We start from the raw sequence: 22,042 nt of genomic DNA, 5'->3' as shown, positions 1-22,042 counted from the left end.
TTTGCACTTAAAAAACGTTAACTTTTTTCTGCTTAATAGTTATAAGTTTATGGAGATATTAGTCAAATGTGACATGTTTTAATGAATGACTTTACTAAAATAAAATCAGCATACCTTAAAACTACTAGAGTATAGAACTGAAGGTACGCACTGAATCATTTTTATTTAAAGATGTGGTTTGAAAACTGCAACGATGTGTGCATACAAATTGAATAAATTGCAGTTATGAGACACATTTAAAAAAGAATATTCAATGCTTGAATATTAACATTGTAAATAGCTATTTATTGACATGTATAATGTATAGAATTTACGATTTACGATTATTATAATATTTATAAATAAATTACGCTACTATTATTGAATCCTGATTTACACGTGGTTATAGATTGAGTTATCCATGTCAGATGTTTTCATTCTGTTTCATCAATGTACCATATTATACATTTGTCCCCCAAGAACAGTTGAATATACACGTACATCAAACGTTTGTGCAACCATTTCATTTCTATCGTTGTGTATAACTTATATGTATTTACCCGGAGGCTATATTACATATAGGAACTAAGTAATGAGTTTGATATTAATGACCGGTGCTCTCTTTAAGACATTTGGTCTCCTTGAGTGGAATGGTCCATATTTTAAACCCATGCTTGGTGTCTAAACGTTGACGTAGCAAGCATTGTTGGGTTGTGTATTGAGGAATTATGTGGGCTCTGTTGTGTTGTTGTATTAACTGTGTATTGGCGCTAAGTACACCTTGTCCTGTCCTTATTCACGCCATTGTTTGGCCGGGACAGCCCCCTCTGAACTATCGCTGTAACGGAGAGGTTCCAGTGAGTTAATTAGCTGAGTTAAATATCCCCGAATCCTGGATCAGACACAGCGGACCGTCTCTGTATGGGGGTCCCCACAATAGACGTTTAATTACTCAGCCTTCACCTCTTACTTTAAACCTCTGATCGACAGCAAGTTCTTTACGATCACTAAAGCGTGCTAGTGGATTCAGCCATTGATCTACGTTATTACATGAGTGTCGTGTACACACTGCTGTCCTGGGAGCCTGGTCAAGGCTAGTACAGCTAGTGTACAACTAGTACAACTAGTACATCGTACGTAGTGTGGACGGAGGCTGTCAGTGAGTGTCAGTGTCCAACATTGTGTCAGTATCTGACAGCGTGTCAGTGAACCTACTGTCAGTGTCTCAAGGAGCTGTGCAGCTGTTTCGTGGGATTCCCCTTTTCTGTGGTTGACCAGGAGTCTTAGTGAGGGGGCTTCTAGGATCCCGTCTCCGCGTGACTTGGACACGTTTACACCCCACCAACCCTACACATCGTGGGGGATCGTTGTGATTATTCTGTGATTTTATTCATTTGTTCGACATATTACCGACGATGAACTCTGAGGACAATACCTGATGGCGGATTAGTGGTAATCCTAAATATGTTTTAATCCACTTTCTTTTACTATGATTTTTATATTACATTCCTTCTAATACATCGTAAATAAACGTAAGCCTATTCAGTATGATAGAAGTAATTCAAAATTTAATGACATAATACGAAAATGATCTGGAGCGAAGATCAATGTAGAATAAAGCTTAATAAATGTCCTTAATGCTGCACTAAGTATTTAGGTATCAGCCACAGAGTCAGGCAGAAACTAGGTATATCACTAATTTCTAACAATAGAAACGGGAATTCACTATATTTATAACTATATATTCTAAAACACTAGAACCGGGATGTACTAGTATATAACAAATATATAACACCAGAATCGGGGATGTACTAGTATATAACAAATCTATAACACCAGCATCGGGGATGTACTAGTATATAACAAATCTATAACACCGGTACCAGAATCGGGGATATGCATGTACTACACAGGGAACAGTGGCTCGCATGAATCTCATGAAACTTGCATGAAAAACATGTAAGCCACTTTTCCCTATGTATATATGTGTTGTACTATGTATATGTGTTGTACTATGTATATGTGTTGTACTATGTATATGTCAGGGTTTATATGTCAGACCCGTTTCTCTGTACTTTGACAAAGTTGGAAACGAGAGACCAATCTAAAAACATGAAGTCAATTCGTTTCAAATATCTACAATGTCGGATTCTTTAAAAAGGATCATTTGCTGCTATATAATTTTGCAGTCATCTATCATCAGTTTTTTCTATGCCCTGTTTGTCTGTTTGTGTGTCCCTCTGTCTGTCTGTCTGTCTGACAATCAGTCAGTGGAATTCACACCTTACACATGTGAAAGCAAGGGTGGCGCTAACTTTGGCCTAATTACAAATAGCACAGCTGTGTACAATCCATTTAAAGGAAAGAAATTTTTTTATTTACACGTGGCTGAGCTCTCTTTATAAGAAATATTTTTCTCGCTGCTATGAATTAGGGCAGAAGGTGCCGATGTCATCTTTAATTCTTAGACACGTCTTTCACAAGCAGTTATTCATATGAATTGCACTTTAATTTCTGTAAAAATTTGGAAATAACAAAACGATAAAAATATTGGAATAAAGGTACACGAAAAAAATGACCCTGCTTAAAAACATGTTTCCTTTTTCGTTGAAAATACCATGTGGGCATACCGGCTTTACGAAGGGGGCGCTTTTGTGGGGGGGCGCATGGTAATAAATAATCCTGCTCGTAGGGCATTTCTATTTCCAAAATAGACTACTATAATTGTTTCAAATATCGTGCGCTAATAAGAAAGGTTGGTTTAGAAATTTATTGTCCAAATCCTACTTCAATCCCGCCTTTATGTATATTTTTTCACTACTGACCCATATTCTCTAACGATACATTAGTTTGAGTGTTAGTTTACCCTTTCCCTATTATTAACCCCCTTCATATTTCGGATTTTGATTTCTGTGATTTTTAAATAAAAGATTGAGATGCTTAGAATAAAGAAATAATCTATATTTTCAACTCAGAAAGCTTTTAAAAAACCTATATATTCACCTTGTACAAATTTTTTAAATGCGGATTAGATAATTGTTCTATGACTATTGTTGGGTTTTAATTTGTAGATAATCTGCATCGTATAGGATTGATTAGATGTTTTAGATTGATGAACTTTAAAGATATTGATAAGACATGAATGGGATAAGAACAATAGCATCAAATGTATAGCACCATTAAATATATCAATAGAAAAAAAGGATTATCCCCCGATTAAAGGGAGGCCACTATGATATAAAAGGAGATCACGGCAGTTAATAATGCCATTGTGTGCCCAGACCCTCGTAATGCGTTGTTTCCGTGACGTAGTTCATTCTCCGCGCTATGAGTGACCTCTATCTACAATCAAATCTCTACAAGTCGAGTCTCTCTTGTGCTTGGACAAAGATAATCAGATGATGCCTGATACCGAGTAAATCTGATGTGTCAACTCAGGAACAGAATCGGTTGACTCCGCCGTTTACCGGTACACGATTTGACACCGAGTCTGGATCCTCGGAATCCACCGATTGACACCAATTCTGGATCAACCAGGTACCATGTCCGGCCCCACTCTCTCTCTCTCTCTCTCTTTCTCTAATATCAGGGTTGGGGTTAACCCGTCGCCCAGACATCATGTCTGGACACTACAAGTTTGACATCACATGTAGACTAGACGGGTCTGATATCTGGACAAGGTTTACCAAGTCAAACACTGAATGCCGAAATCCACTGTAGTCCACTATAGACTAATGTAGTCCACTGTAGACTACTGTAGTCCATTGCAGTACATTGTAGTCCATTGTATACTATTGTAGTCCATTGTAGTCCACTGTTGTCCACTGTAGTCCAAAGTTCCAAGTGTTCAGCCATTATTATGCTTTTACGTTTTGAAATAAACACATTTATTTGTCTTGTCGTCGGTTTGACTGATTTTCAACTAACGTTCAAGTAGTTAAGAGCGATATTAATTGACCATGACCTCTGGTTGCGACCAACCAATTTGACCTTTGCTAAATATCACGAACTCCCGGTAAGAGCTTTCCGACTGTTTTAGTTTGCCGTTTCACTTAAAGAAGAGATCAATATTATATAAATAGTGCCTGTTTGGGAGGGTAACAGTTGAAATTGACACCCCGAGAAAACCATTGTCAACCGACGCGAAGCGGAGGTTGACAATGGTTTTCGAGGGGTGTCAATTTCAACTGTTATCCTCCCAAACAGGCACTATTTATTTTGTTATACTGAATGTCTTTTTTAAAATTTTTAAGAAAATTTTACTGCTTTTATATAGAGAAATAACGTGAATTCTACAGCGAACCGTACGCGCATAATTTTCGCGCATGTAATATTTTTTAATGTTACCCGTTGCCAAGTGCGTTGCTAACGCTGAGGGTAATAGTAAATATTATTAACTGCGTCTTAACCAATCAGATTTCAGTATTTAACATGAAAGTATAACAATATATAAATAGTGCCTGTTTGGGAGGGTAACAGTTGAAATTGACAACCCGAGAAAACCATTGTCAACCGACGCGAAGCGGTGGTTGACAATGGTTTTCGAGGGGTGTCAATTTCAACTGTTATCCTCCCAAACAGGCACTATTTATTTTGTTATACTGAATGTCTTTTTTAAAATTTTTAAGAAAATTTTACTGCTTTTATATAGGAATAACGTGAATTCTACAGCGAACCGTACGCGCATAATTTTCGCGCATGTAACATTTTTTAATGTTACCCGTTGCCAAGTGCGTTGCTAACGCTGAGGGTAATAGTAAATATTATTAACTGCGTCTTAACCAATCAGATTTCAGTATTTAACATGAAAGTATAACAAATTAAATTGTTATACTTTCATGTTAAATACTGAAATCTGATTGGTTAAGACGCAGTTAATAATATTTACTATTACCCTCAGCGTTAGCAACGCACTTGGCAACGGGTAACATTAAAAAATGTTACATGCGCGAAAATTATGCGCGTACGGTTCGCTGTAGAATTCACGTTATTCCTATATAAAAGCAGTAAAATTTTCTTAAAAATTTTAAAAAAGACATTCAGTATAACAAAATAAATAGTGCCTGTTTGGGAGGATAACAGTTGAAATTGACACCCCTCGAAAACCATTGTCAACCACCGCTTCGCGTCGGTTGACAATGGTTTTCTCGGGTTGTCAATTTCAACTGTTACCCTCCCAAACAGGCACTATTTATATAATAGCGTTTCCTTTGGATTGCTTAATATATAAAACAATGTCGATGACAAAATAAAAAGCAAATGTAAAGTAAGTATAATCTGTCAAAGAAACAAACGAGACACCAATATTCCAAAGTCTTTAACTGTTTCCTCAATTAATATCAATCAGGAACGTAGATCATATCTGATATATGATATCTCTGTATCATATTGTTCATTTTTAGTGTTTTTCTTTAAAAACTATAACTAAAGACTAATACATGTATATATCAATCACAAAAAGTTGCCAATCATATTGAGCATGGGCAGAAAAATATCGCTTAAAATGTTTTAACGTTCCGTTACGGGTGATTGATTTCAGTCGGCATCGTCTATTTTGTCGTTTATTTTGACGAGAAGACATATCAATTACAGAATGGTGAAAATTTCGGATTATTGTATTTCGTAATTTATAAATTATTTGATGCATTAGGCTGAACACCTACAACTTTTGTTAAGTGTTTACCAATTCGGGACCCTGTTGACAGTTAGACAACAAGTATATTTTCCAGTACGTAGTCTGTCTTACATTTTTACTCTAACAAAATAATCAACACCTACTGGTGAGAACTAATGATGTACATGGATAACTTATGAACGGAAGGCTAGCTACGGGACTGTTTCTCCGAACAGTCATGTACTGTTCACAGACACGAGGTACTGGCCCTAATTTCAGATAGTCCTGTGCTGTCCACAGACACAAAGTATACTAGTACTGGCCGAATTTCTGAACAGTCCTGTACAGTCTAAATATTCCTGGCACTGGCAGTGTTTCCCTTTGACTTCACTCTTAAGGTTGCTCACTATACCGTGAAATATTTTCTCAAATCAGCAGAAATTTACTTGATTATGATAGATATCATAATGGATAAGAAGTATTTAAGTCTAATAGGCAAAGAAATGTGCAATTTTGGATGAAAAATTACATTTTCAAAAATTTAATTCAGTTAACATGAACAAAAGCTCCAGGCGGATTCATGATCTGCGGTTCAGAAGCCCAATACTTTAGCCACTGAGCTGCGACGATATACATCCCAATTCGAACGATATAAACAGTTTAACAAAACATTTAAATCGCCATCTTATGGCGTAATGTCTCATAAAGTATAAGAGGTACCTTAAGCTTTCCAAAGATCCGAGGTTCTGCGTGACCTTATTTTCGGACAGTCCTGTACTGTTCTCAGCTGTTTTTTTCCGGTCAGCACCAGTCATCGTCTGATCTTGTATATACAATGTTCCGAGACCCGCTAATTGTTTCGGTTAATGAACTTTGTCCGAACTAAATTTCAAAGGAAACATTAACAAAGTTGGACAAACACTCGCAGTCAGAGGATAAACATCGCAGACGTTGAAACAAGTGTACAAATGTTTGCTCGTTCTGTGCTCGCACTGCTCTGTAAACTATACAGGGGATGGGTGGGAGGAGGTACACGGTGTAGGGGGTGGGTGGGTGAAGGATGTATTATTTGCACCAGTGACCTTAGATACTCTCAAAGCTTATGGTCATGGCTGCAGTAAAATACAAATTTTTAGTTCAATGGGATAAAATTATGATCATATTAAGTAAGCTGGTATTGATTCAGAAGCTAATGGAGAGCGATGTCACGTGACCCAGACAGGGGAGACCTCATCCGTCATGGCCGTGTATTGGACTTCCTGTCGCGGCTTTTAAGGCCGCCTACCGCCGGCTGTCAGGGCCGACATTTCTATTCAGCTGACGGTAGAGATATGTCAGGACAGCCCGCCACGATCCGTCATTCACGTCCGCCATTACGTGGCGGCTACCTTCGATTTTTGGATCACGGTTGTCACCCCTTGTCAGGAAATTGATTTTTTGACTGATGGACGGGGATAAGACAGAGGATTTAAGGGATACAGCCGTCAGCCGTCTAGAAAGCTTAATGAGATTTACTTCATGAAGTTGTTAAAATTATTGAAATATAATTGCAACGAAATTGGTTGCGTAATAATTCATAGGAGACAATAGACCGTGAAGCGAAACACCAGACATAACTCAGAACAATGAATGAAACCCTGACTTTGAAATTAAAGTTTTAAACTTTTGGGAATTGTGATTTCCGTTTCAAAATCCAAGTCGGTCACAATATAGTCCTTGTATGTATGTGCACCCAATTAATGCCCGGGTTAACACCAAAAAATTAAATAAATCAATTTCATGATTGAAATATTTTCAAATAATCTACAATTAATGTGTAAATGTAGTAGGTATTGTTTATCTATGAGCCACATGGCTCCTTCAGTCAATACAGAGAGACTCCTCCGACCACGCTCCACCAGTATTACCTGCACAACAGCTACTAGCTATTTCCTCATTGTTTCCGTCACCTTCTACTACATACAGAGGAGAGATGGTCGTGATTAGATCCCACCATGCTTATAACTAATTAATACAACCATCATTTCTTAACGCCTACCCCTCACATGATGTACTCTCTCTCTCTTTCTCTCTCTCTCTCTCTCTCTCTCTTTCTCTCTCTCTCTCTCTCTCAGCTTCATACCGATTGTTATAATCCGCTGTTTATATTTTGACACACCAGTCATACCGTACCGACTCAGTACCTTTGTGTTAGATGAGCCGCACTGAAGCCCTGTATCGGGCGACTATTGGCGTGTCACTATAACAATTGTTTTCATTATGTGCTCGGAGTTTTAACAGAGAGGATGTATTTTTTGGGTTCCAGAGCCTGAATTATTGATGAACACATCGACATTCCGGGATTTGCGGGTTCTGGTGAATCGTTGTCCTGTAGGACTCTGGTGAATCGTTGTCCGTCGCGGTCTGACATGTAGCGCCACCACATGGAAGCAGGGGACGAAACACAGAGGGCGCTGCTAAACCACAGCACCACCGCTCCCTCGCGGCTCAATGAGGAACCACCCACAAACAACAACCATCTGTCCCGCTCCCCAGGCAAGCGGTATGACGCACCCCCGGGGAACAGGACAGAGGGGTCGGGCTCGGCGTGGATGGAGTTCAAACCGGTCATTAACCAGATGGACAAGATCCTGGAGAACAAGTACCGCGTCCGGAACAAGACCCAGATGACGCTCACCGTGCAGGGCAAGGTCTACAACTTCCTGGAGCGACCCACGGGCTGGAAGTGCTTCATCTACCACTTCACAGTGTGAGTACATCATCTAGTCCTTTAGAGTATTAATGTTTAATTTAACACTTTACAGTATAATTTAAGTGTTTTATCTACCACTTTACAGTATAAGTGTTTTATCTACCACTTTACAATATAAGTGTTTTATCTACCACTTTACAATATAAGTGTTTTATCTACCACTTTACAATGAAAGTAATTCTATTTATCTACCACAATAACATGTAGGTGCTTAACTTAGCAAGTTACAGTGAAAATGATTTGTCATCTTCTTCTAAATACTATATAGTAGTGTTAGTGATATATTTATCTCAGCGTTTCTGATATATCTATATATGTACATGTACCATCTATATGTACTTCAGTGATAACTTTACCATATGTATTCATATAAGAAGAATATATGGCCTCATCGACTCTACCAGTAATCAACTTTTATCCAAGTCATCAAACAAACTTAAGATTAGATGAAACCCGGTTTTATTTTGATAGGTTGAAATTGTTGTTATATATACTTCTTGAATCAGTATTTTATCAAAATGTAAATTTTTGATGAAGAAAATATCACATAATAAAATTTGGTTGATTTAATTTGGGACGAAACTACATGTATCTCCATGATAAAAAACTGTGTTTAAAAATTAGTGAAATATAACAAAAGCGAGAATAAACACCATCCGGATTGTATAATAATACTAGTATTTTATTTAAAGACGAGCCCAGTGACATTACAGTATAAATACTGTCCTGCCTTCTTCCCCGTATTTATTACAATCTGCTGTTTGCATCCATTGGAAAGAAGTTTTGTTTTATACACGATGCCATGCAAATAAATCTTTAGATAACGTCATGTTAAAAATATAATGGACCGAGACAAATGAATTCAGTCTTCATAACGGGACCCCACCCCCACCCCAACTCTCGTGCCTATTTATCAGTAGATAAAATACGCTGTCCTTTATCCCTCTTCTCATGCTGTAGACTTTTAAGAATTTTTTTAGTCCAATGAAGCGCAGTGCACCGGTTCAATATACATTAAGTAGTTCTCAGAACAGAATCAATAATTAAGGTTACACCTGTTACAAAAAAACTTCGTCCTTCTTCTGTGTAAATATTCACCGTCTATTTAACGATTAGGGGAGAAGCACACTAGAAAAACAAAATGACAAAAATGATAAATAAATGAGGCTGTCGAAATGTCAACCCAGCGGATGGAACATGATACAGAGTATGCAGGGAGGATCCCGGTCCTCTGATGGTCGTCTCCATAGCTTATTTATTTATATTCAGTGTATATTCCCCCTCATGTTTGCTATGGCAATATGCAACGTTCAATTTTCTGTAAACACACTTAGTCTTAGTTTTGAATATGTTTAATAAGGAATGAATTCAATATTTATCAGTTTTATACGATATAAAATGCTCAGGAAAAGTTTACGCTTTAAGCATAAACTGTTTCCAGCCATTATATCGTATAAAACTAAAACATTGAATTCACTGCTTATGATTTAATTTTTTGCTATTAATTATAGATAACATCAAATCGTAAACAATTCAAACGTAACGTCAGGCGGATCGATACGTTTTTGACGTTAGTCTAACTATGATGTGGGCAACATTTTTTATACGATATAAAATGATTTTTTGTAGACATTGAATCAGAAAGCGCGATAAAACCAGAATTAAATTACTTTTTCTGTAAGATATAATGAATCGTTCCAACTTACATAACCAATTTCAAATGTACTTATGAAAAATAATCGTTAAATCATATCTTTTCGTTAATAATGGAGATTTTCTCCGCAAAGTTTCTGGCACTATATTTTTTGTTAGCGAATTTAACTAAATACCTGTTTATATGACTGTTCCGTATTTGTTTCATATCTCTGACTAAGAGCGTATTTATAATGACTTTAAAGTCACGAGACACAAATACTTCATACAAATGAACATCATTATTATAGAAAATATCAGCATTGAATTCTTATTTTTGGATGTTGTAGGTCCTATAACACACGAAGGCTGTGCAGACAAATTATCATACCGTACTCAACATGTCTGCCTAGCCTTGGTTTGTTATAGGGCCTACGACATTGACAAATATGCATTTAATGGTAAAATATATCACGATGAACATTTGGCACCAATGGAAGGAGAATAACTTCACTGAAGCTCTTGTTTTTCGTTTATAGTTAAGTATCGAAATCATAACCCAATACACATCCTAAAAAAAAATAAAAAATAAAATAAACCGCTGCAACCGTAAAAAATATTCTCATAAGCCCCCCCCCCCCCTCCCCTCTCCGTGAACCCGCAGAATGTAGTTCTCTGTGTCTGGTAAATCGGATGTTGATCATGTTTTTTATGGGGACAGCAACTTATTCTACTATATCGCAGAATCCTCTAAAGCTACGCTGTATAGGTATACAAGATTACATTGTTATTTGACGTGAACACATTCAGAATCCTATTGCTTGTTGTACTAACACAGGGGTCAGGGGTTAAGTAGCGTCACAACATGGCGTCACGTCAGATCAATCATCAGATATTGTATCGATACATGTATCATCAGATCGACTCTGAGATGGACACATATTTCTGGCAAACCGCACAGTGCTTTTTAATCTGTTTTTTTTTAATCTACCGTAATCCATAGAAACCCGAGACATATTCAGTGTGTTTGTTTGTACGCACCTCTATGTTTCTGCTTAATAATAAAAATTAAGCCGTTTGATTTATTTCCTGAATAAACGTTTTTGGAGTCTTTTTAGAATCAGCGTATAAAATGCCTGATATAAAACGTCTTATATAAAACACCTGATATAAAACGTCTGATATGCGCACAAGTCTCGAACATTGAACTCTTCTTACATCTGTTCTCTTTTTGTTTGTTGAAATAAGATATAGATACGGATTTTAAATATTTAATGAATTTTCAAAACTGACGCAACGCGCCTTCTCTGGTTCCCTTTGTTCGCGCGGTAAAACACGCTGAATAAATGATAACAACGGGCGCTATAATACCTGCTCATTATCCACATGCTCCAACGACCAGATACTTATCATTGTTTATATGCAATAGATGAATTGTAACAAAGAGTGAAGGAAGTCCTTTTGTACCCAGCGGTTTATTTCCTGATATTTGTTTCCAAATGTTGCAAACTAAACACACGGGCCTTTTGGGTATCTTATAAGTCAGATTTCCCTTTAAAATAACTACATAGTAACTGTCACATGCAGTTTGACCGCGCAAAACAAGTTAATATAAATTTATCAAAGAACATAGAGCAATTGTAGATTGAAATCAAACTCTATGTTTTCTAATTAGAAACTTTCATTAAATCAAGTACACAACATGACCGTTTCAAATATGAATTTTAGATCTGAAAATTTATTAATATAAATGATTTATGTTAATCAGCCTCCGGTCTGCATACTAAACTTTTGATATGCAGGGTAGTGTGGATGTTTTTAAAACATTTATAATTTTCAATTAATTTTCATATATTTGGAAAGGAATGTATTGTGTACATGACTTTGATCTAATAGGAGGGGGTGGGGGTTGTGGTGGTGGGAGGGGTCGGGGTCCTGTCCTCAAGCACCCGACTGAAAACTCCAGAATTTGTCTAGATTGTTTGTTTGATATTCCAGATTCAACCTTATAGCTATCCAGCATGACTTGTTAGTTTGTACGTTTACTATTCCAGATTCCTGGTAGTGCTGATCTGTCTCATCTTCAGTGTTTACTATTCCAGATTCATGATGGTGCTGATCTGTCTCATCTTCAGTGTTTACTATTCCAGATTCATGATGGTGCTGATCTGTCTCATCTTCAGTGTTTTCTATTCAAGATTCCTGATAGTGATGATCTGTCTCATCTTTAGTGTTTACTATTCCAGATTCATGATGATGCTGATCTGTCTCATCTTTAGTGTTTACTATTCCAGATTGATGGTGATGTTGATCTGTTTCATCTTCAGTGCTTACTATTCCAGATTCATGATGATGTTGATCTGTTTCATCTTCAGTGTTTACTATTCCAGATTCATGATGGTGCTGATCTGTTTCATCTTCAGTGTTTACTATTCCAGATTCATGATGGTGCTGATCTGTCTCATCTTCAGTGTGCTGTCAACCATTGACCAGTACACCGAGTTTGCCAACGAAACACTCTTCTACATGGTGAGAACAAAGACATGTGCAATGAATAGTTAATACTTTTTAGAATATATAAAAATGAATTCAATACAAACAATGTATTATCCAATGTAATAGAGATGGACTAGGCTTCGGTAAATATGAAGGGTTCGTGAATCAATTGAAATATTGGAAGCCTCGTTGCCGCACATTATCTCAAGTACTTCAGTATTTACAAGTACCCCCTGTGATGCTAGTGAGATACCTGGTATGAATGGGGGAGGTCGGTTAAATAAATGTCACAACGTCCGTCTGTCTGTCCGATCTCTTTTTAAGGGCCCACTTGTTTAGTTTAAGGAGGAACTTTAAACGACATCATTGAATGGTAAAGTTAAATTTGACCAGATACTTTACGAAGTTTTAAAATCGTTTAAAAAAGTCAATTAAAATTCATCAGGAAATCGCAAAATTTAACTTTGTTTTAATCAAGTTTAGCGCTGCGTTATATTAAACAAATTGTTATTAAAATAATATATTTTGCGATTTAAGTCAGTTAAAAAAATATACACATGCAGGAATTATTTCCGTAATTTAAGAAACGTATTTTAAAGTGTCGAATACTCTTGAATGTTTAAAGCTGAAAGTTGTTAAATACAGTATCATAAAAGACTATTTGAACGTTTGTCTAATTTAGTTATGTTTCTATATATGTCAATGGTCTTGCTATTGTTAAGACTATATAAAAACCCCACTAAGCAATGGATACGTAATGTTCTAACTGTATTAAATTACACATGGTATTATGTTAGCGGGATTTTTTAACTGACGTTAATTGATTACGGTTCAGTGACGTTTTTCCCGCTGTTTGTAGGAGATAGTCCTGGTGGTGTTTTTCGGTCTGGAGTACGTGGTCCGTCTCTGGGCTGCAGGCTGTAGGAGTAAGTACATGGGACTGGCGGGACGCGTCAGATTCGCCCGGAAACCCATCTCCGTCATTGGTAAGTACCGGAACAGGAAGTAGATCAAGACATACAGGAAGCTTCTTACGTATATTATAAAACATGACCGCCTGACTTGTAATGCTTTTTAAGATATATTTATAAAGATGAATGTAATGTCATATTATCTTTGGTAAAGGCAAAAGGTATACATGTAAGTGTTATAAAGAGAGCTGGATAGTCCATTTTTGGACTACATTTATCTCCTTTAAAAGAAGAGCTTTCTATAAAGATATAACAAAACATTCAAATTACTCGGAATAAATTTATATGGAAGTTTTTTTTAAATAAATGATACTTTATAGCAAATATAATCATATCTAAAAATTTATGGTAATATAAACAACCCATTCTCCCTCGGATTTTAATAGAATTGAATTATAAAATCCGAGCTTACAATAAACCCCATGACATCAGACTTTTTTTCCTGACAGATTTCCTGGTCGTCACGGCGTCCATTGTTGTCTTGTCTGTCGGCTCCAACGGACAAGTGTTCGCAACGTCCGCCATCAGGTAAATAACTCACATGCAGAAAGTTCATCATCGAGAAATAAAACATTACATATACAAAGTCCGCCATCAAATATAAAAAAGACATTCTTTTCCTTAATCCGTTATATGAATTCTCTATCCATACCTGTCAAAGAAAAAATGAAGGAAAACGGACAATTAATGTGCATTTTCAAGCCTTGATTAATCATATATTTAAAAAAAATTAACAAAAATTTTAAAGGTAAAATGAATATTCATTCAACCTTCAGACAAAAGTCGAAAACTAATACGAAATACAAAAACAAATGACAATGAACTGTTTTATTCTGCCAATGACTAACCGTTTCATATCATCATCCTTTAACCTTATTCTATTTCAGAGGTGTCCGGTTTCTACAAATACTGCGTATGTTACATGTAGACAGACAGGGCGGAACATGGCGACTGTTGGGTTCTGTTGTCTACATTCATAGACAGGTTAGTATATGTTGTCAGTTGTCCACGTACATAGATATGTAAGTATACACTGTCAGTTGTCTATGTACAAAGACAGGTAGGTAAATATTTTAGTAGTCTACGTACATAGAAAGTTATGTCAATTATATTAATATATTTCACATGATGTTCTGTTTCCAATGAGCCATGACATAAGCAGATATGTATTCAAAGTCGATACAAATTTAGAATGGACGAAAAGATCTACGATATCATGATATCATAATATTAATATGATGTATTATACAACAAATAGAATGAATGAAGAAGAATAAAGTATCGTAACGGTTATAGATAGAATGAAGAGAATAAAGAATGAAAGATACAACGTTGGGTAAAAAGAGAACAAAAACATATGCATAGAAAGAGGCAAAACAGTGAAAAGGAAAAATGTACAATGTTGTACATTAAATATGAAATTTTCATACAAATATTTGATATAGGGTATGAAATATAGATTGAACACTGCAAGATACAAAATAAAGTGTATGAAGCAAATAGTAAATGCAGAAAATACAAACAGTGGACAAAATAAAGATTTTCCGTAGAAAAAACTAGAGTGTATAATTAATACAATGTACATTTAGATATTAATGGATATTAATTCAGGGAACAGAGATTAAACAATAATTGAACAAAACATAAAGCGTACAAAGATAATTGCAATGCAGTATCTGAAAAATACTTAGAATAAAAAAAAATACAAAATAGTGTTAAAGGTAGCATGGTCACGAATATTTTATCAATTTTATTGTTTGCGATGCTTCAGTAAAGTATTTGTAATTAGCAACCAAAATTTGAGTGTCATTTGTTGAGTTAAAAGCGAGTTACAGAGCTTACAATTCTTTGCTATTTAAACAAAGCTATAGTTTACATTTAGAATGTTGTAGTAAAAATTCCAGTTTTAGGGAACTGTTTAAATGAATAAACAGATGGGCAAATCAGCTTGAAAATCATTTGCTACTGGTATATTGAACCTATGTAAATAAAAACGGGCGACCATCCTTGTTCACATAACAAAGAATTGTGAGCTCTGTATCTTGCTTATAACTCAACGACTGGTTTTTGGACAATAGAAATGCATCCCTAAAGCATTGTAAATAATAAAAACAGAAAAATATAATTTGACCAAAGTCGTGACCATGCCCCTTTTACATATAAACGAAATAAGGAACAAAACAGTGTTTAAATAAAAGTAAAGTTATAAGATAAAGCTACCTTTATTGTGTAAAATACGAAAAATATTAAACAAAGAAAGATACAATTTATAATTTGAATATAGAATTAATTAGAAAGAAAGATATAGAATGGCGTTTTCAAAAAGAATGGACAAATTAAGATACTGTAAAGTGTGTAAATGTTCAACAAACAAAACATGATACAATATTGTATATTAAATATTAATTTGAAAAAAAGGAAATTAGAAAAAGTATGATATGAATATCAAATATTATGTACTATGTAAAGATTTGTAGAGTAAAGAAAAATAATATACAATTTAGAATATATGATAATATAAAATGAACACCAAAAGTAGATAAAATGATATTTGATTGATTCTAAAAATAAAGTAAAGTTGTTTAAGATATAAAATGAATAAAGACACTTCTGAATCTGTTACACAATATCTAACAATAATAAAGGGTGAATGATAAAAACTACAATAAAGAATAATAATAAAGATAACAATAGAACTGATACCATTACACGATGTATAACAACTTCATCACTTGGGATTTTAACAGGAACTCATCACGACGCTGTACATAGGGTTCCTGGGACTCATCTTCTCTTCCTATTTTGTCTATTTGGCGGAAAAAGAGAACGGGTCCACAGATTTCACAAGCTATGCAGATGCGCTCTGGTGGGGCGTGGTAAGATTATATCACTTGATAATTTTTATTCAAACAAAGCATTGTATAACTTAAAAACAATAACAAAAGATGAAGTGTATAAGTTAAAGCGTTTTATATTTAATGTAGTTCTTATGTAACATCACTGTTTACCAGTTGTCATAAATGTAGACCACATATATATTTATTAATTAAAATTGAAAGCCTATTTACCACAAAACTTTGGAAAGGGAGTTTAACTTGATAATCGACATATTGTCATGTTGTAAATTATGAATTTACCAGGTGGCAGTAAATACAAAATTTACATCATGACAAGTTGTCATGTTGTAAATTTTGTATTTACAAAATTACATTGTTTAAAATAAATTTTGAAACAAAAAAAAAGATATATATTAAAACAATTAACTTAAGTACTGTGGAATCAGGATTTTCTGTAAAGATTTGAGTAATTTGACTTCATAGCTACATACCTGTCCCGTGACAATGATATGAATTTAATTTATAACTGTTCACTTATTGCTGTACAATTGTTCTGTATAATTATTACTGTATAGTACTGCACCTATGATTTTTATATAACAGTGAAAACAATTTGATCTGAACTGTGACAATCATGGGATTTTTTATTTGATTTATTAATGGGTTTATTTTCTGAATTCAAGATCACCGTGACAACGATAGGGTACGGGGACACAGTGCCCCAGACCTGGATGGGGAGGATCGTCGCTTCCTGCTTCTCCGTCTTCGCCATATCCTTCTTCGCTCTTCCTGCAGTGAGTTCACAATCCTTATCTGATCTCTTAGTTAGGTAGTACTTGCTTAAAAAATTTAATGCATATAATTAGTGTATATTATTGTTTTTGCACTCAGATTTCAGGGATAGGAATAACTTTGTTAGTAGTACTAACTTGATTTTACTCATCGACTTTTACAGGATACGTAACATGTTGGAATGCTATTGAAATTGGTAAAATTTACAGGTAATTTCACTAAATAATATATATATACATAATTGTATTATCTGTTGCTAAACTGTTAATGTCTTTATTTTTCTTAAGGGTATTCTGGGATCAGGGTTTGCTTTAAAAGTTCAACAGAAACAACGACAAAAACACTTTAATCGACAGATCCCCACCGCAGCTTCTCTCATACAGGTTAGACTATTTCATCCATATTTTTAGAAAAACGTTTCTTGAACAGCTTTTCATTAATTATAAAATCAACACTTATTCTAAAATAAAATAAATGTTTCTGTAAACATGAACATAATATCTATTTGATATTAAAATTATAGGAAAATATAAAGTATGTAAGCAGATTTCTGTTTTAACATGTTGATACTATGTTTTGAATAATTTTCCTAAATCCTAATTTGTTCAAATTTGTACGAGCTTTAACTACGAATAATTTTTGAAGTTGGTTACCGTCCTTTATTGTGCTGTAGTTTAATAACTAATTTAAATTATATATTTATAGTGGTGTCTATGTCTAGTTCACTATGATGTTGTATCATTCCAGTGTCTGTGGCGATGTCACGCCGCCGAACCGCCATTTAAGTCGTCAGCTACATGGAAGGTTCACATAGAGGAAAAACGACATTTTGATAAACACCATCCCGGGTTTTCCAAATTGATGAATCATTCCATGAATAAATTAAACAGTAAGCAAAACTCAAACTCCATGTCCAGAATCACACAGAAATCTAGTCTATTAAAGAAGAGGCGCGGGTTTTCCCGGTCAGCGAGTATCTCGGATCGTCAGGGAAGTTGTCAGTCGATCCCAGAATGCCCAGAGAAAACAAGCCCGGATCAGATCTGTGAGTTCAATGTAGACTTAACTTATAAACGTAGACTGCCAGTTTCACGTCGTCCCAAAATCTGGGAATTTTTCCTTGAAAAATGTCGTCTCTTAATAATAAGAAAAATTAAGAGACACTAACGATATTTTTTTTATAAATAGCTGACGAGAACAACTCCCAATCCATGGAAATGGCAGAGTTTTCTATAGATTGTCAAGAAGAGGAGTCTGTTTCAAAACCTCAGGAGTATGTTTTAATTTGTTGTGCATTGTTAGATTATCTTTACAGTTTAATTATTAAATGTGCAATACCTGTGATGACACCATACGATACATGGTAATGATAGTTTGTCTTATAGTTATATTTGGCAGTTTAAAAACCACTCAATGTATATTTGCTGTATATAGAGTTTTAGTGTTTTTTTCCCAATATTTCCGACTTCCTTTGCATTATAGGCAACAACTGATGTAAAACCATTAAAATATTCTAATTTATTTTTAAAAAGATATAATATTCTGTATGTAAATCTATGATTTGATGTTTTAATCTACTTGTAGATTAACAGAACAACACAAAATTATGATACGAGTTATCAGGAGAATTAAATTCTTTGTAGCCAGACGGCGATTTCAGGTAAAAAGAAAGTAGGAGAGATAACTATGTGATTAAACATTTGAGATCCATATTATTTAAGCTTTTTACACTTTCTTTGTTTTTTTAGGCATTTAAACAATGATGGCATTTGGACGTGAAATATACATTGACTGTTGATTTGTATTGATATAAAGAAATAAAATCATATGTATCGCCGCTTTCTTCACACGTCATTATATTTAGGCTGTTAAATGCAACCAAACGTTAAAATTTGAAATGATTGAATTTGCTAGAGTTACTCTTCTTTTTCCGAGTCTCTGATTTAACAATAATTTTAAAATGTTTTAGTTGTTGTGATGTATTTTTTATATATTAAGTTGGCCAGGAAACCTTATGACGTCAGGGATGTTATCGAGCAGTATTCTCAGGGACATTTAAACATGATGGTGCGGATCAAGGAACTCCAGAGAAGGTTTGTTATGTTGATTAAATTCACTCATATTTTTATCTGTAGTGTTTTACATTAATACAATATGACAAATGGTGGTTTTTCAAATACATTTAGTTAATGTACTTTAATTTAGATTTTAAAGAATATCTTAGTGTGAAATCATTTTATGTCTTGAAAACCTTTTGATAGTTAAACATAAACTGGTCTGAGGGGACCCAATGTGTTTGGAGTAAACTTTTATTTGTCTTATTTAAATTGATGCAAACGTAAAGGTAAACCCAGGTCGACTTATACTATGGATTTATAAGAAAACTGATTTGAACATATTTCATTGTAATCAATGGTTTCATAGGGATTGGGCAGAAGTTTGAAAACTTAATTTGCTCACGCACTACACGCTTAGCAGGAAATTCAATAATGTTTCACAGTTTGTACATGTAAGATAATATTTTAAATCAAATTTCATATATATATATATATATATATATATATATATATATATATATATATATATATATATATATATATATATATATATATATAAATCAACTATAGAAAATATTTACAACTATTCAACGAACAAAATGAAGATATGAAAACTATTTTTTCAATATAAGATTTTTAAGGAACCTTTTCTAGTAATTGCTATTATCCTAGCACATATTCAAATGATAAAATCATAGAAAACAATTTGTAAGTTTACAATAACGCCTTCTTCTGGACTACAATGAAAATGATAGCGCTAAGGGATCAGATAACTGATTCTATGATAAATTATATACATTTGAACTTAACATTTATTTATATATTTTAAATTTAAATAAATTTTAATAATTCGTCAGTATCTACTGGTTTTCGAGCGGTGTTTTTCTTTTTTGTTTAGACTTGACACCACACTAGGGAAACCACTCCATGTTTTAACAAGAGACAAAGAGAGAACAACTGTGTTCTCTAAGCTCGCCAGTATGGAGAACCAGATGCGAGACCTGGACAGGAAAATGGACCAGATTCTGGTGCTTCTTCACACACAACACCAAGAAACTCGTAATCAGCACCAGTGACCGTGATCGATAAGTCCAATAATGACAACGAAGGGAGAAAGCTCATTTACAGTGTTGGTCAAAGAAAAAAGGAGTCTTAAATGCTCAAAAACACATTATTGAGCTAAATTTTGAATGATTGACCAGCAATTAATTTTATGATTAACCTATTTCTGCTGTCTGTGCAAGTAGGGATTGACGAAACCTATAAACATGATTAAAAGAAAGAGATTTGCAAGAGCAACGAAACAGTAGTTAATTGAATACGACAGTTTGAGTTTGAACAAAAAAGAAATATACAACTGTGAAAATATACTTCTGAAATTCAAAGTGATTCAGCGATGATACTTTGAATATTGCTAATCACAGTATTTTATTGTAATAATTGTTTATAAAGGGTTTATTCAAACATAATGTGTGGGTGTATTGATTTCCTTATCAAGTGATATTAAAGGTATCATTAATCTATTAAACAAATACAGATAAACTTCTCAATACCGACTTCCTCTCAATATCGTCCAAATTAAAAACAAATTCAGCCAGTTTCTTCGATAGCAGCTGTTTTTATGTCGGCCAGTTTTCAACAAACGTGTGAAATATACTCTACACAACCGGCATATAGCCAAAGGACAGACACCGATATCATTGACAGAAGGTGTTAAAGCAGATGATACAACGACTCGAGAGAGTGTCAATGGAAATGTGTTGATTACACTTTTTTGAAAACGAAAAGTTGTATTGAAACATAGTCTTATTGCAATTCCTGATGGCACGGGTATGTTAGTTTTTGGACTTCTGTTACTTGTACTTCCGTTTTTTTCATAAAAAAAAAACTCTAAAATCATTTAAAAACAATATCTTTCTTACACTTTAAGTTACAGCATTAAATTTTAGACGTAAATGTATAGTGTAGACATTTTTCTACACTTGAGAAAGGAGTATAAATTATTACTAAAAATTAGAAATTTGATGAAGGTCCTAGACATTGTTAATATGTAACTAATTAAAATATATTCCAGGTTTCAATCAAAAATATTTCATGTGTATAAGAACACAGTAAATGCACAGATCGTAAAATTCGAAAACTGAGATACTTGGAGGAGTAAACATTTAAAACAGCCCTTAAGCTGTAACTTTTAAAATTTTTATCCGATTTATTGTTTAGAATAAAGTTTACAATTTTAAAGTACAACCCAAGAGGCCGTTATTCAATTTCGTTTTGGGATTTTTAGGGTCTGAAAATGATTATTTATTCCCTAAAACCTAAAACTAGTCATAAAGTGTAATTTCTCGCTTAGTTTTTCTTTGACTTTTGACCTCGTCATTTAAATCTTGAGCTGTCAATTGTTATATGCCTTGATCTTTTTATGCCACACAATGACGACCCCATTCCATCCTAATTTAACCTTGACATTTGACCTTGATCTTTCGATTGCAAACCTCAAAAACGCCATACATTGTAAAACGTTTAGAAAATTGTGCAATAATTACAGTAAAACACGCATATAGCGAACACGCTTATAATGAATTAACGCTTACAGCGAAGTGAATTTCATTCCCCAAGTCTCTATTACATGTTGTAAACTTGACGGATATAACGAATTACGCTTATAACGAAGTTAAATTGGCCGTCCCTGGGATTTAGTTATAAGCGTGTTTTACTTTAATATATTAATCTATACTACTATATTAAAATAATAGACTCGAATTTTGGGGCTTTAATACCGAGAATTGGGAAGACTACTGTCTTTCGTTTTATATATTTTTAACATCATTGGTACTTGGAGATTACCAATTTGTTTTTATTTTTTCGCAATCAGGCTTTGCTAATAAATAATCAAAGAAAATTCCTTTAAA

General features: G+C 34.3%; 1 protein-coding gene across 2 annotated transcripts; it reads left to right on the top strand.

Moving 5' to 3' along the window:
* Positions 1–769: 769 nt before the first annotated feature.
* On the top strand, positions 770–20,603 carry LOC128185809 (potassium voltage-gated channel subfamily KQT member 1-like). 2 transcript variants are annotated; one of them, XM_052855477.1, is made up of 14 exons: positions 770–1,431; positions 7,899–8,342; positions 12,416–12,506; positions 13,333–13,459; positions 13,894–13,972; positions 14,332–14,428; positions 16,192–16,320; positions 16,965–17,075; positions 17,361–17,456; positions 17,821–18,118; positions 18,262–18,346; positions 18,658–18,733; positions 19,072–19,166; positions 20,029–20,603. In XM_052855477.1, the coding sequence occupies exons 2-14, from the start codon at positions 8,017–8,019 to the stop codon at positions 20,204–20,206; spliced, it is 1,788 nt and encodes a 595-aa protein (XP_052711437.1). In that variant the 5' UTR covers positions 770–1,431; positions 7,899–8,016; the 3' UTR covers positions 20,207–20,603. The 2 variants fall into 2 exon arrangements, with proteins under 2 accessions (XP_052711437.1, XP_052711438.1); XM_052855478.1 differs by lacking the exon at positions 770–1,431 and adding an exon at positions 3,389–3,516.
* Positions 20,604–22,042: the final 1,439 nt, after the last annotated feature.

The sequence above is a fragment of the Crassostrea angulata genome, chromosome 5 (genome assembly GCF_025612915.1).
Source record: "Crassostrea angulata isolate pt1a10 chromosome 5, ASM2561291v2, whole genome shotgun sequence".
NCBI lineage: Eukaryota > Metazoa > Mollusca > Bivalvia > Ostreida > Ostreidae > Magallana > Magallana angulata.
The sequence above is the reverse complement of the archived record's forward strand: the minus strand, read 5'-3'. Positions and strand labels throughout refer to the sequence as shown.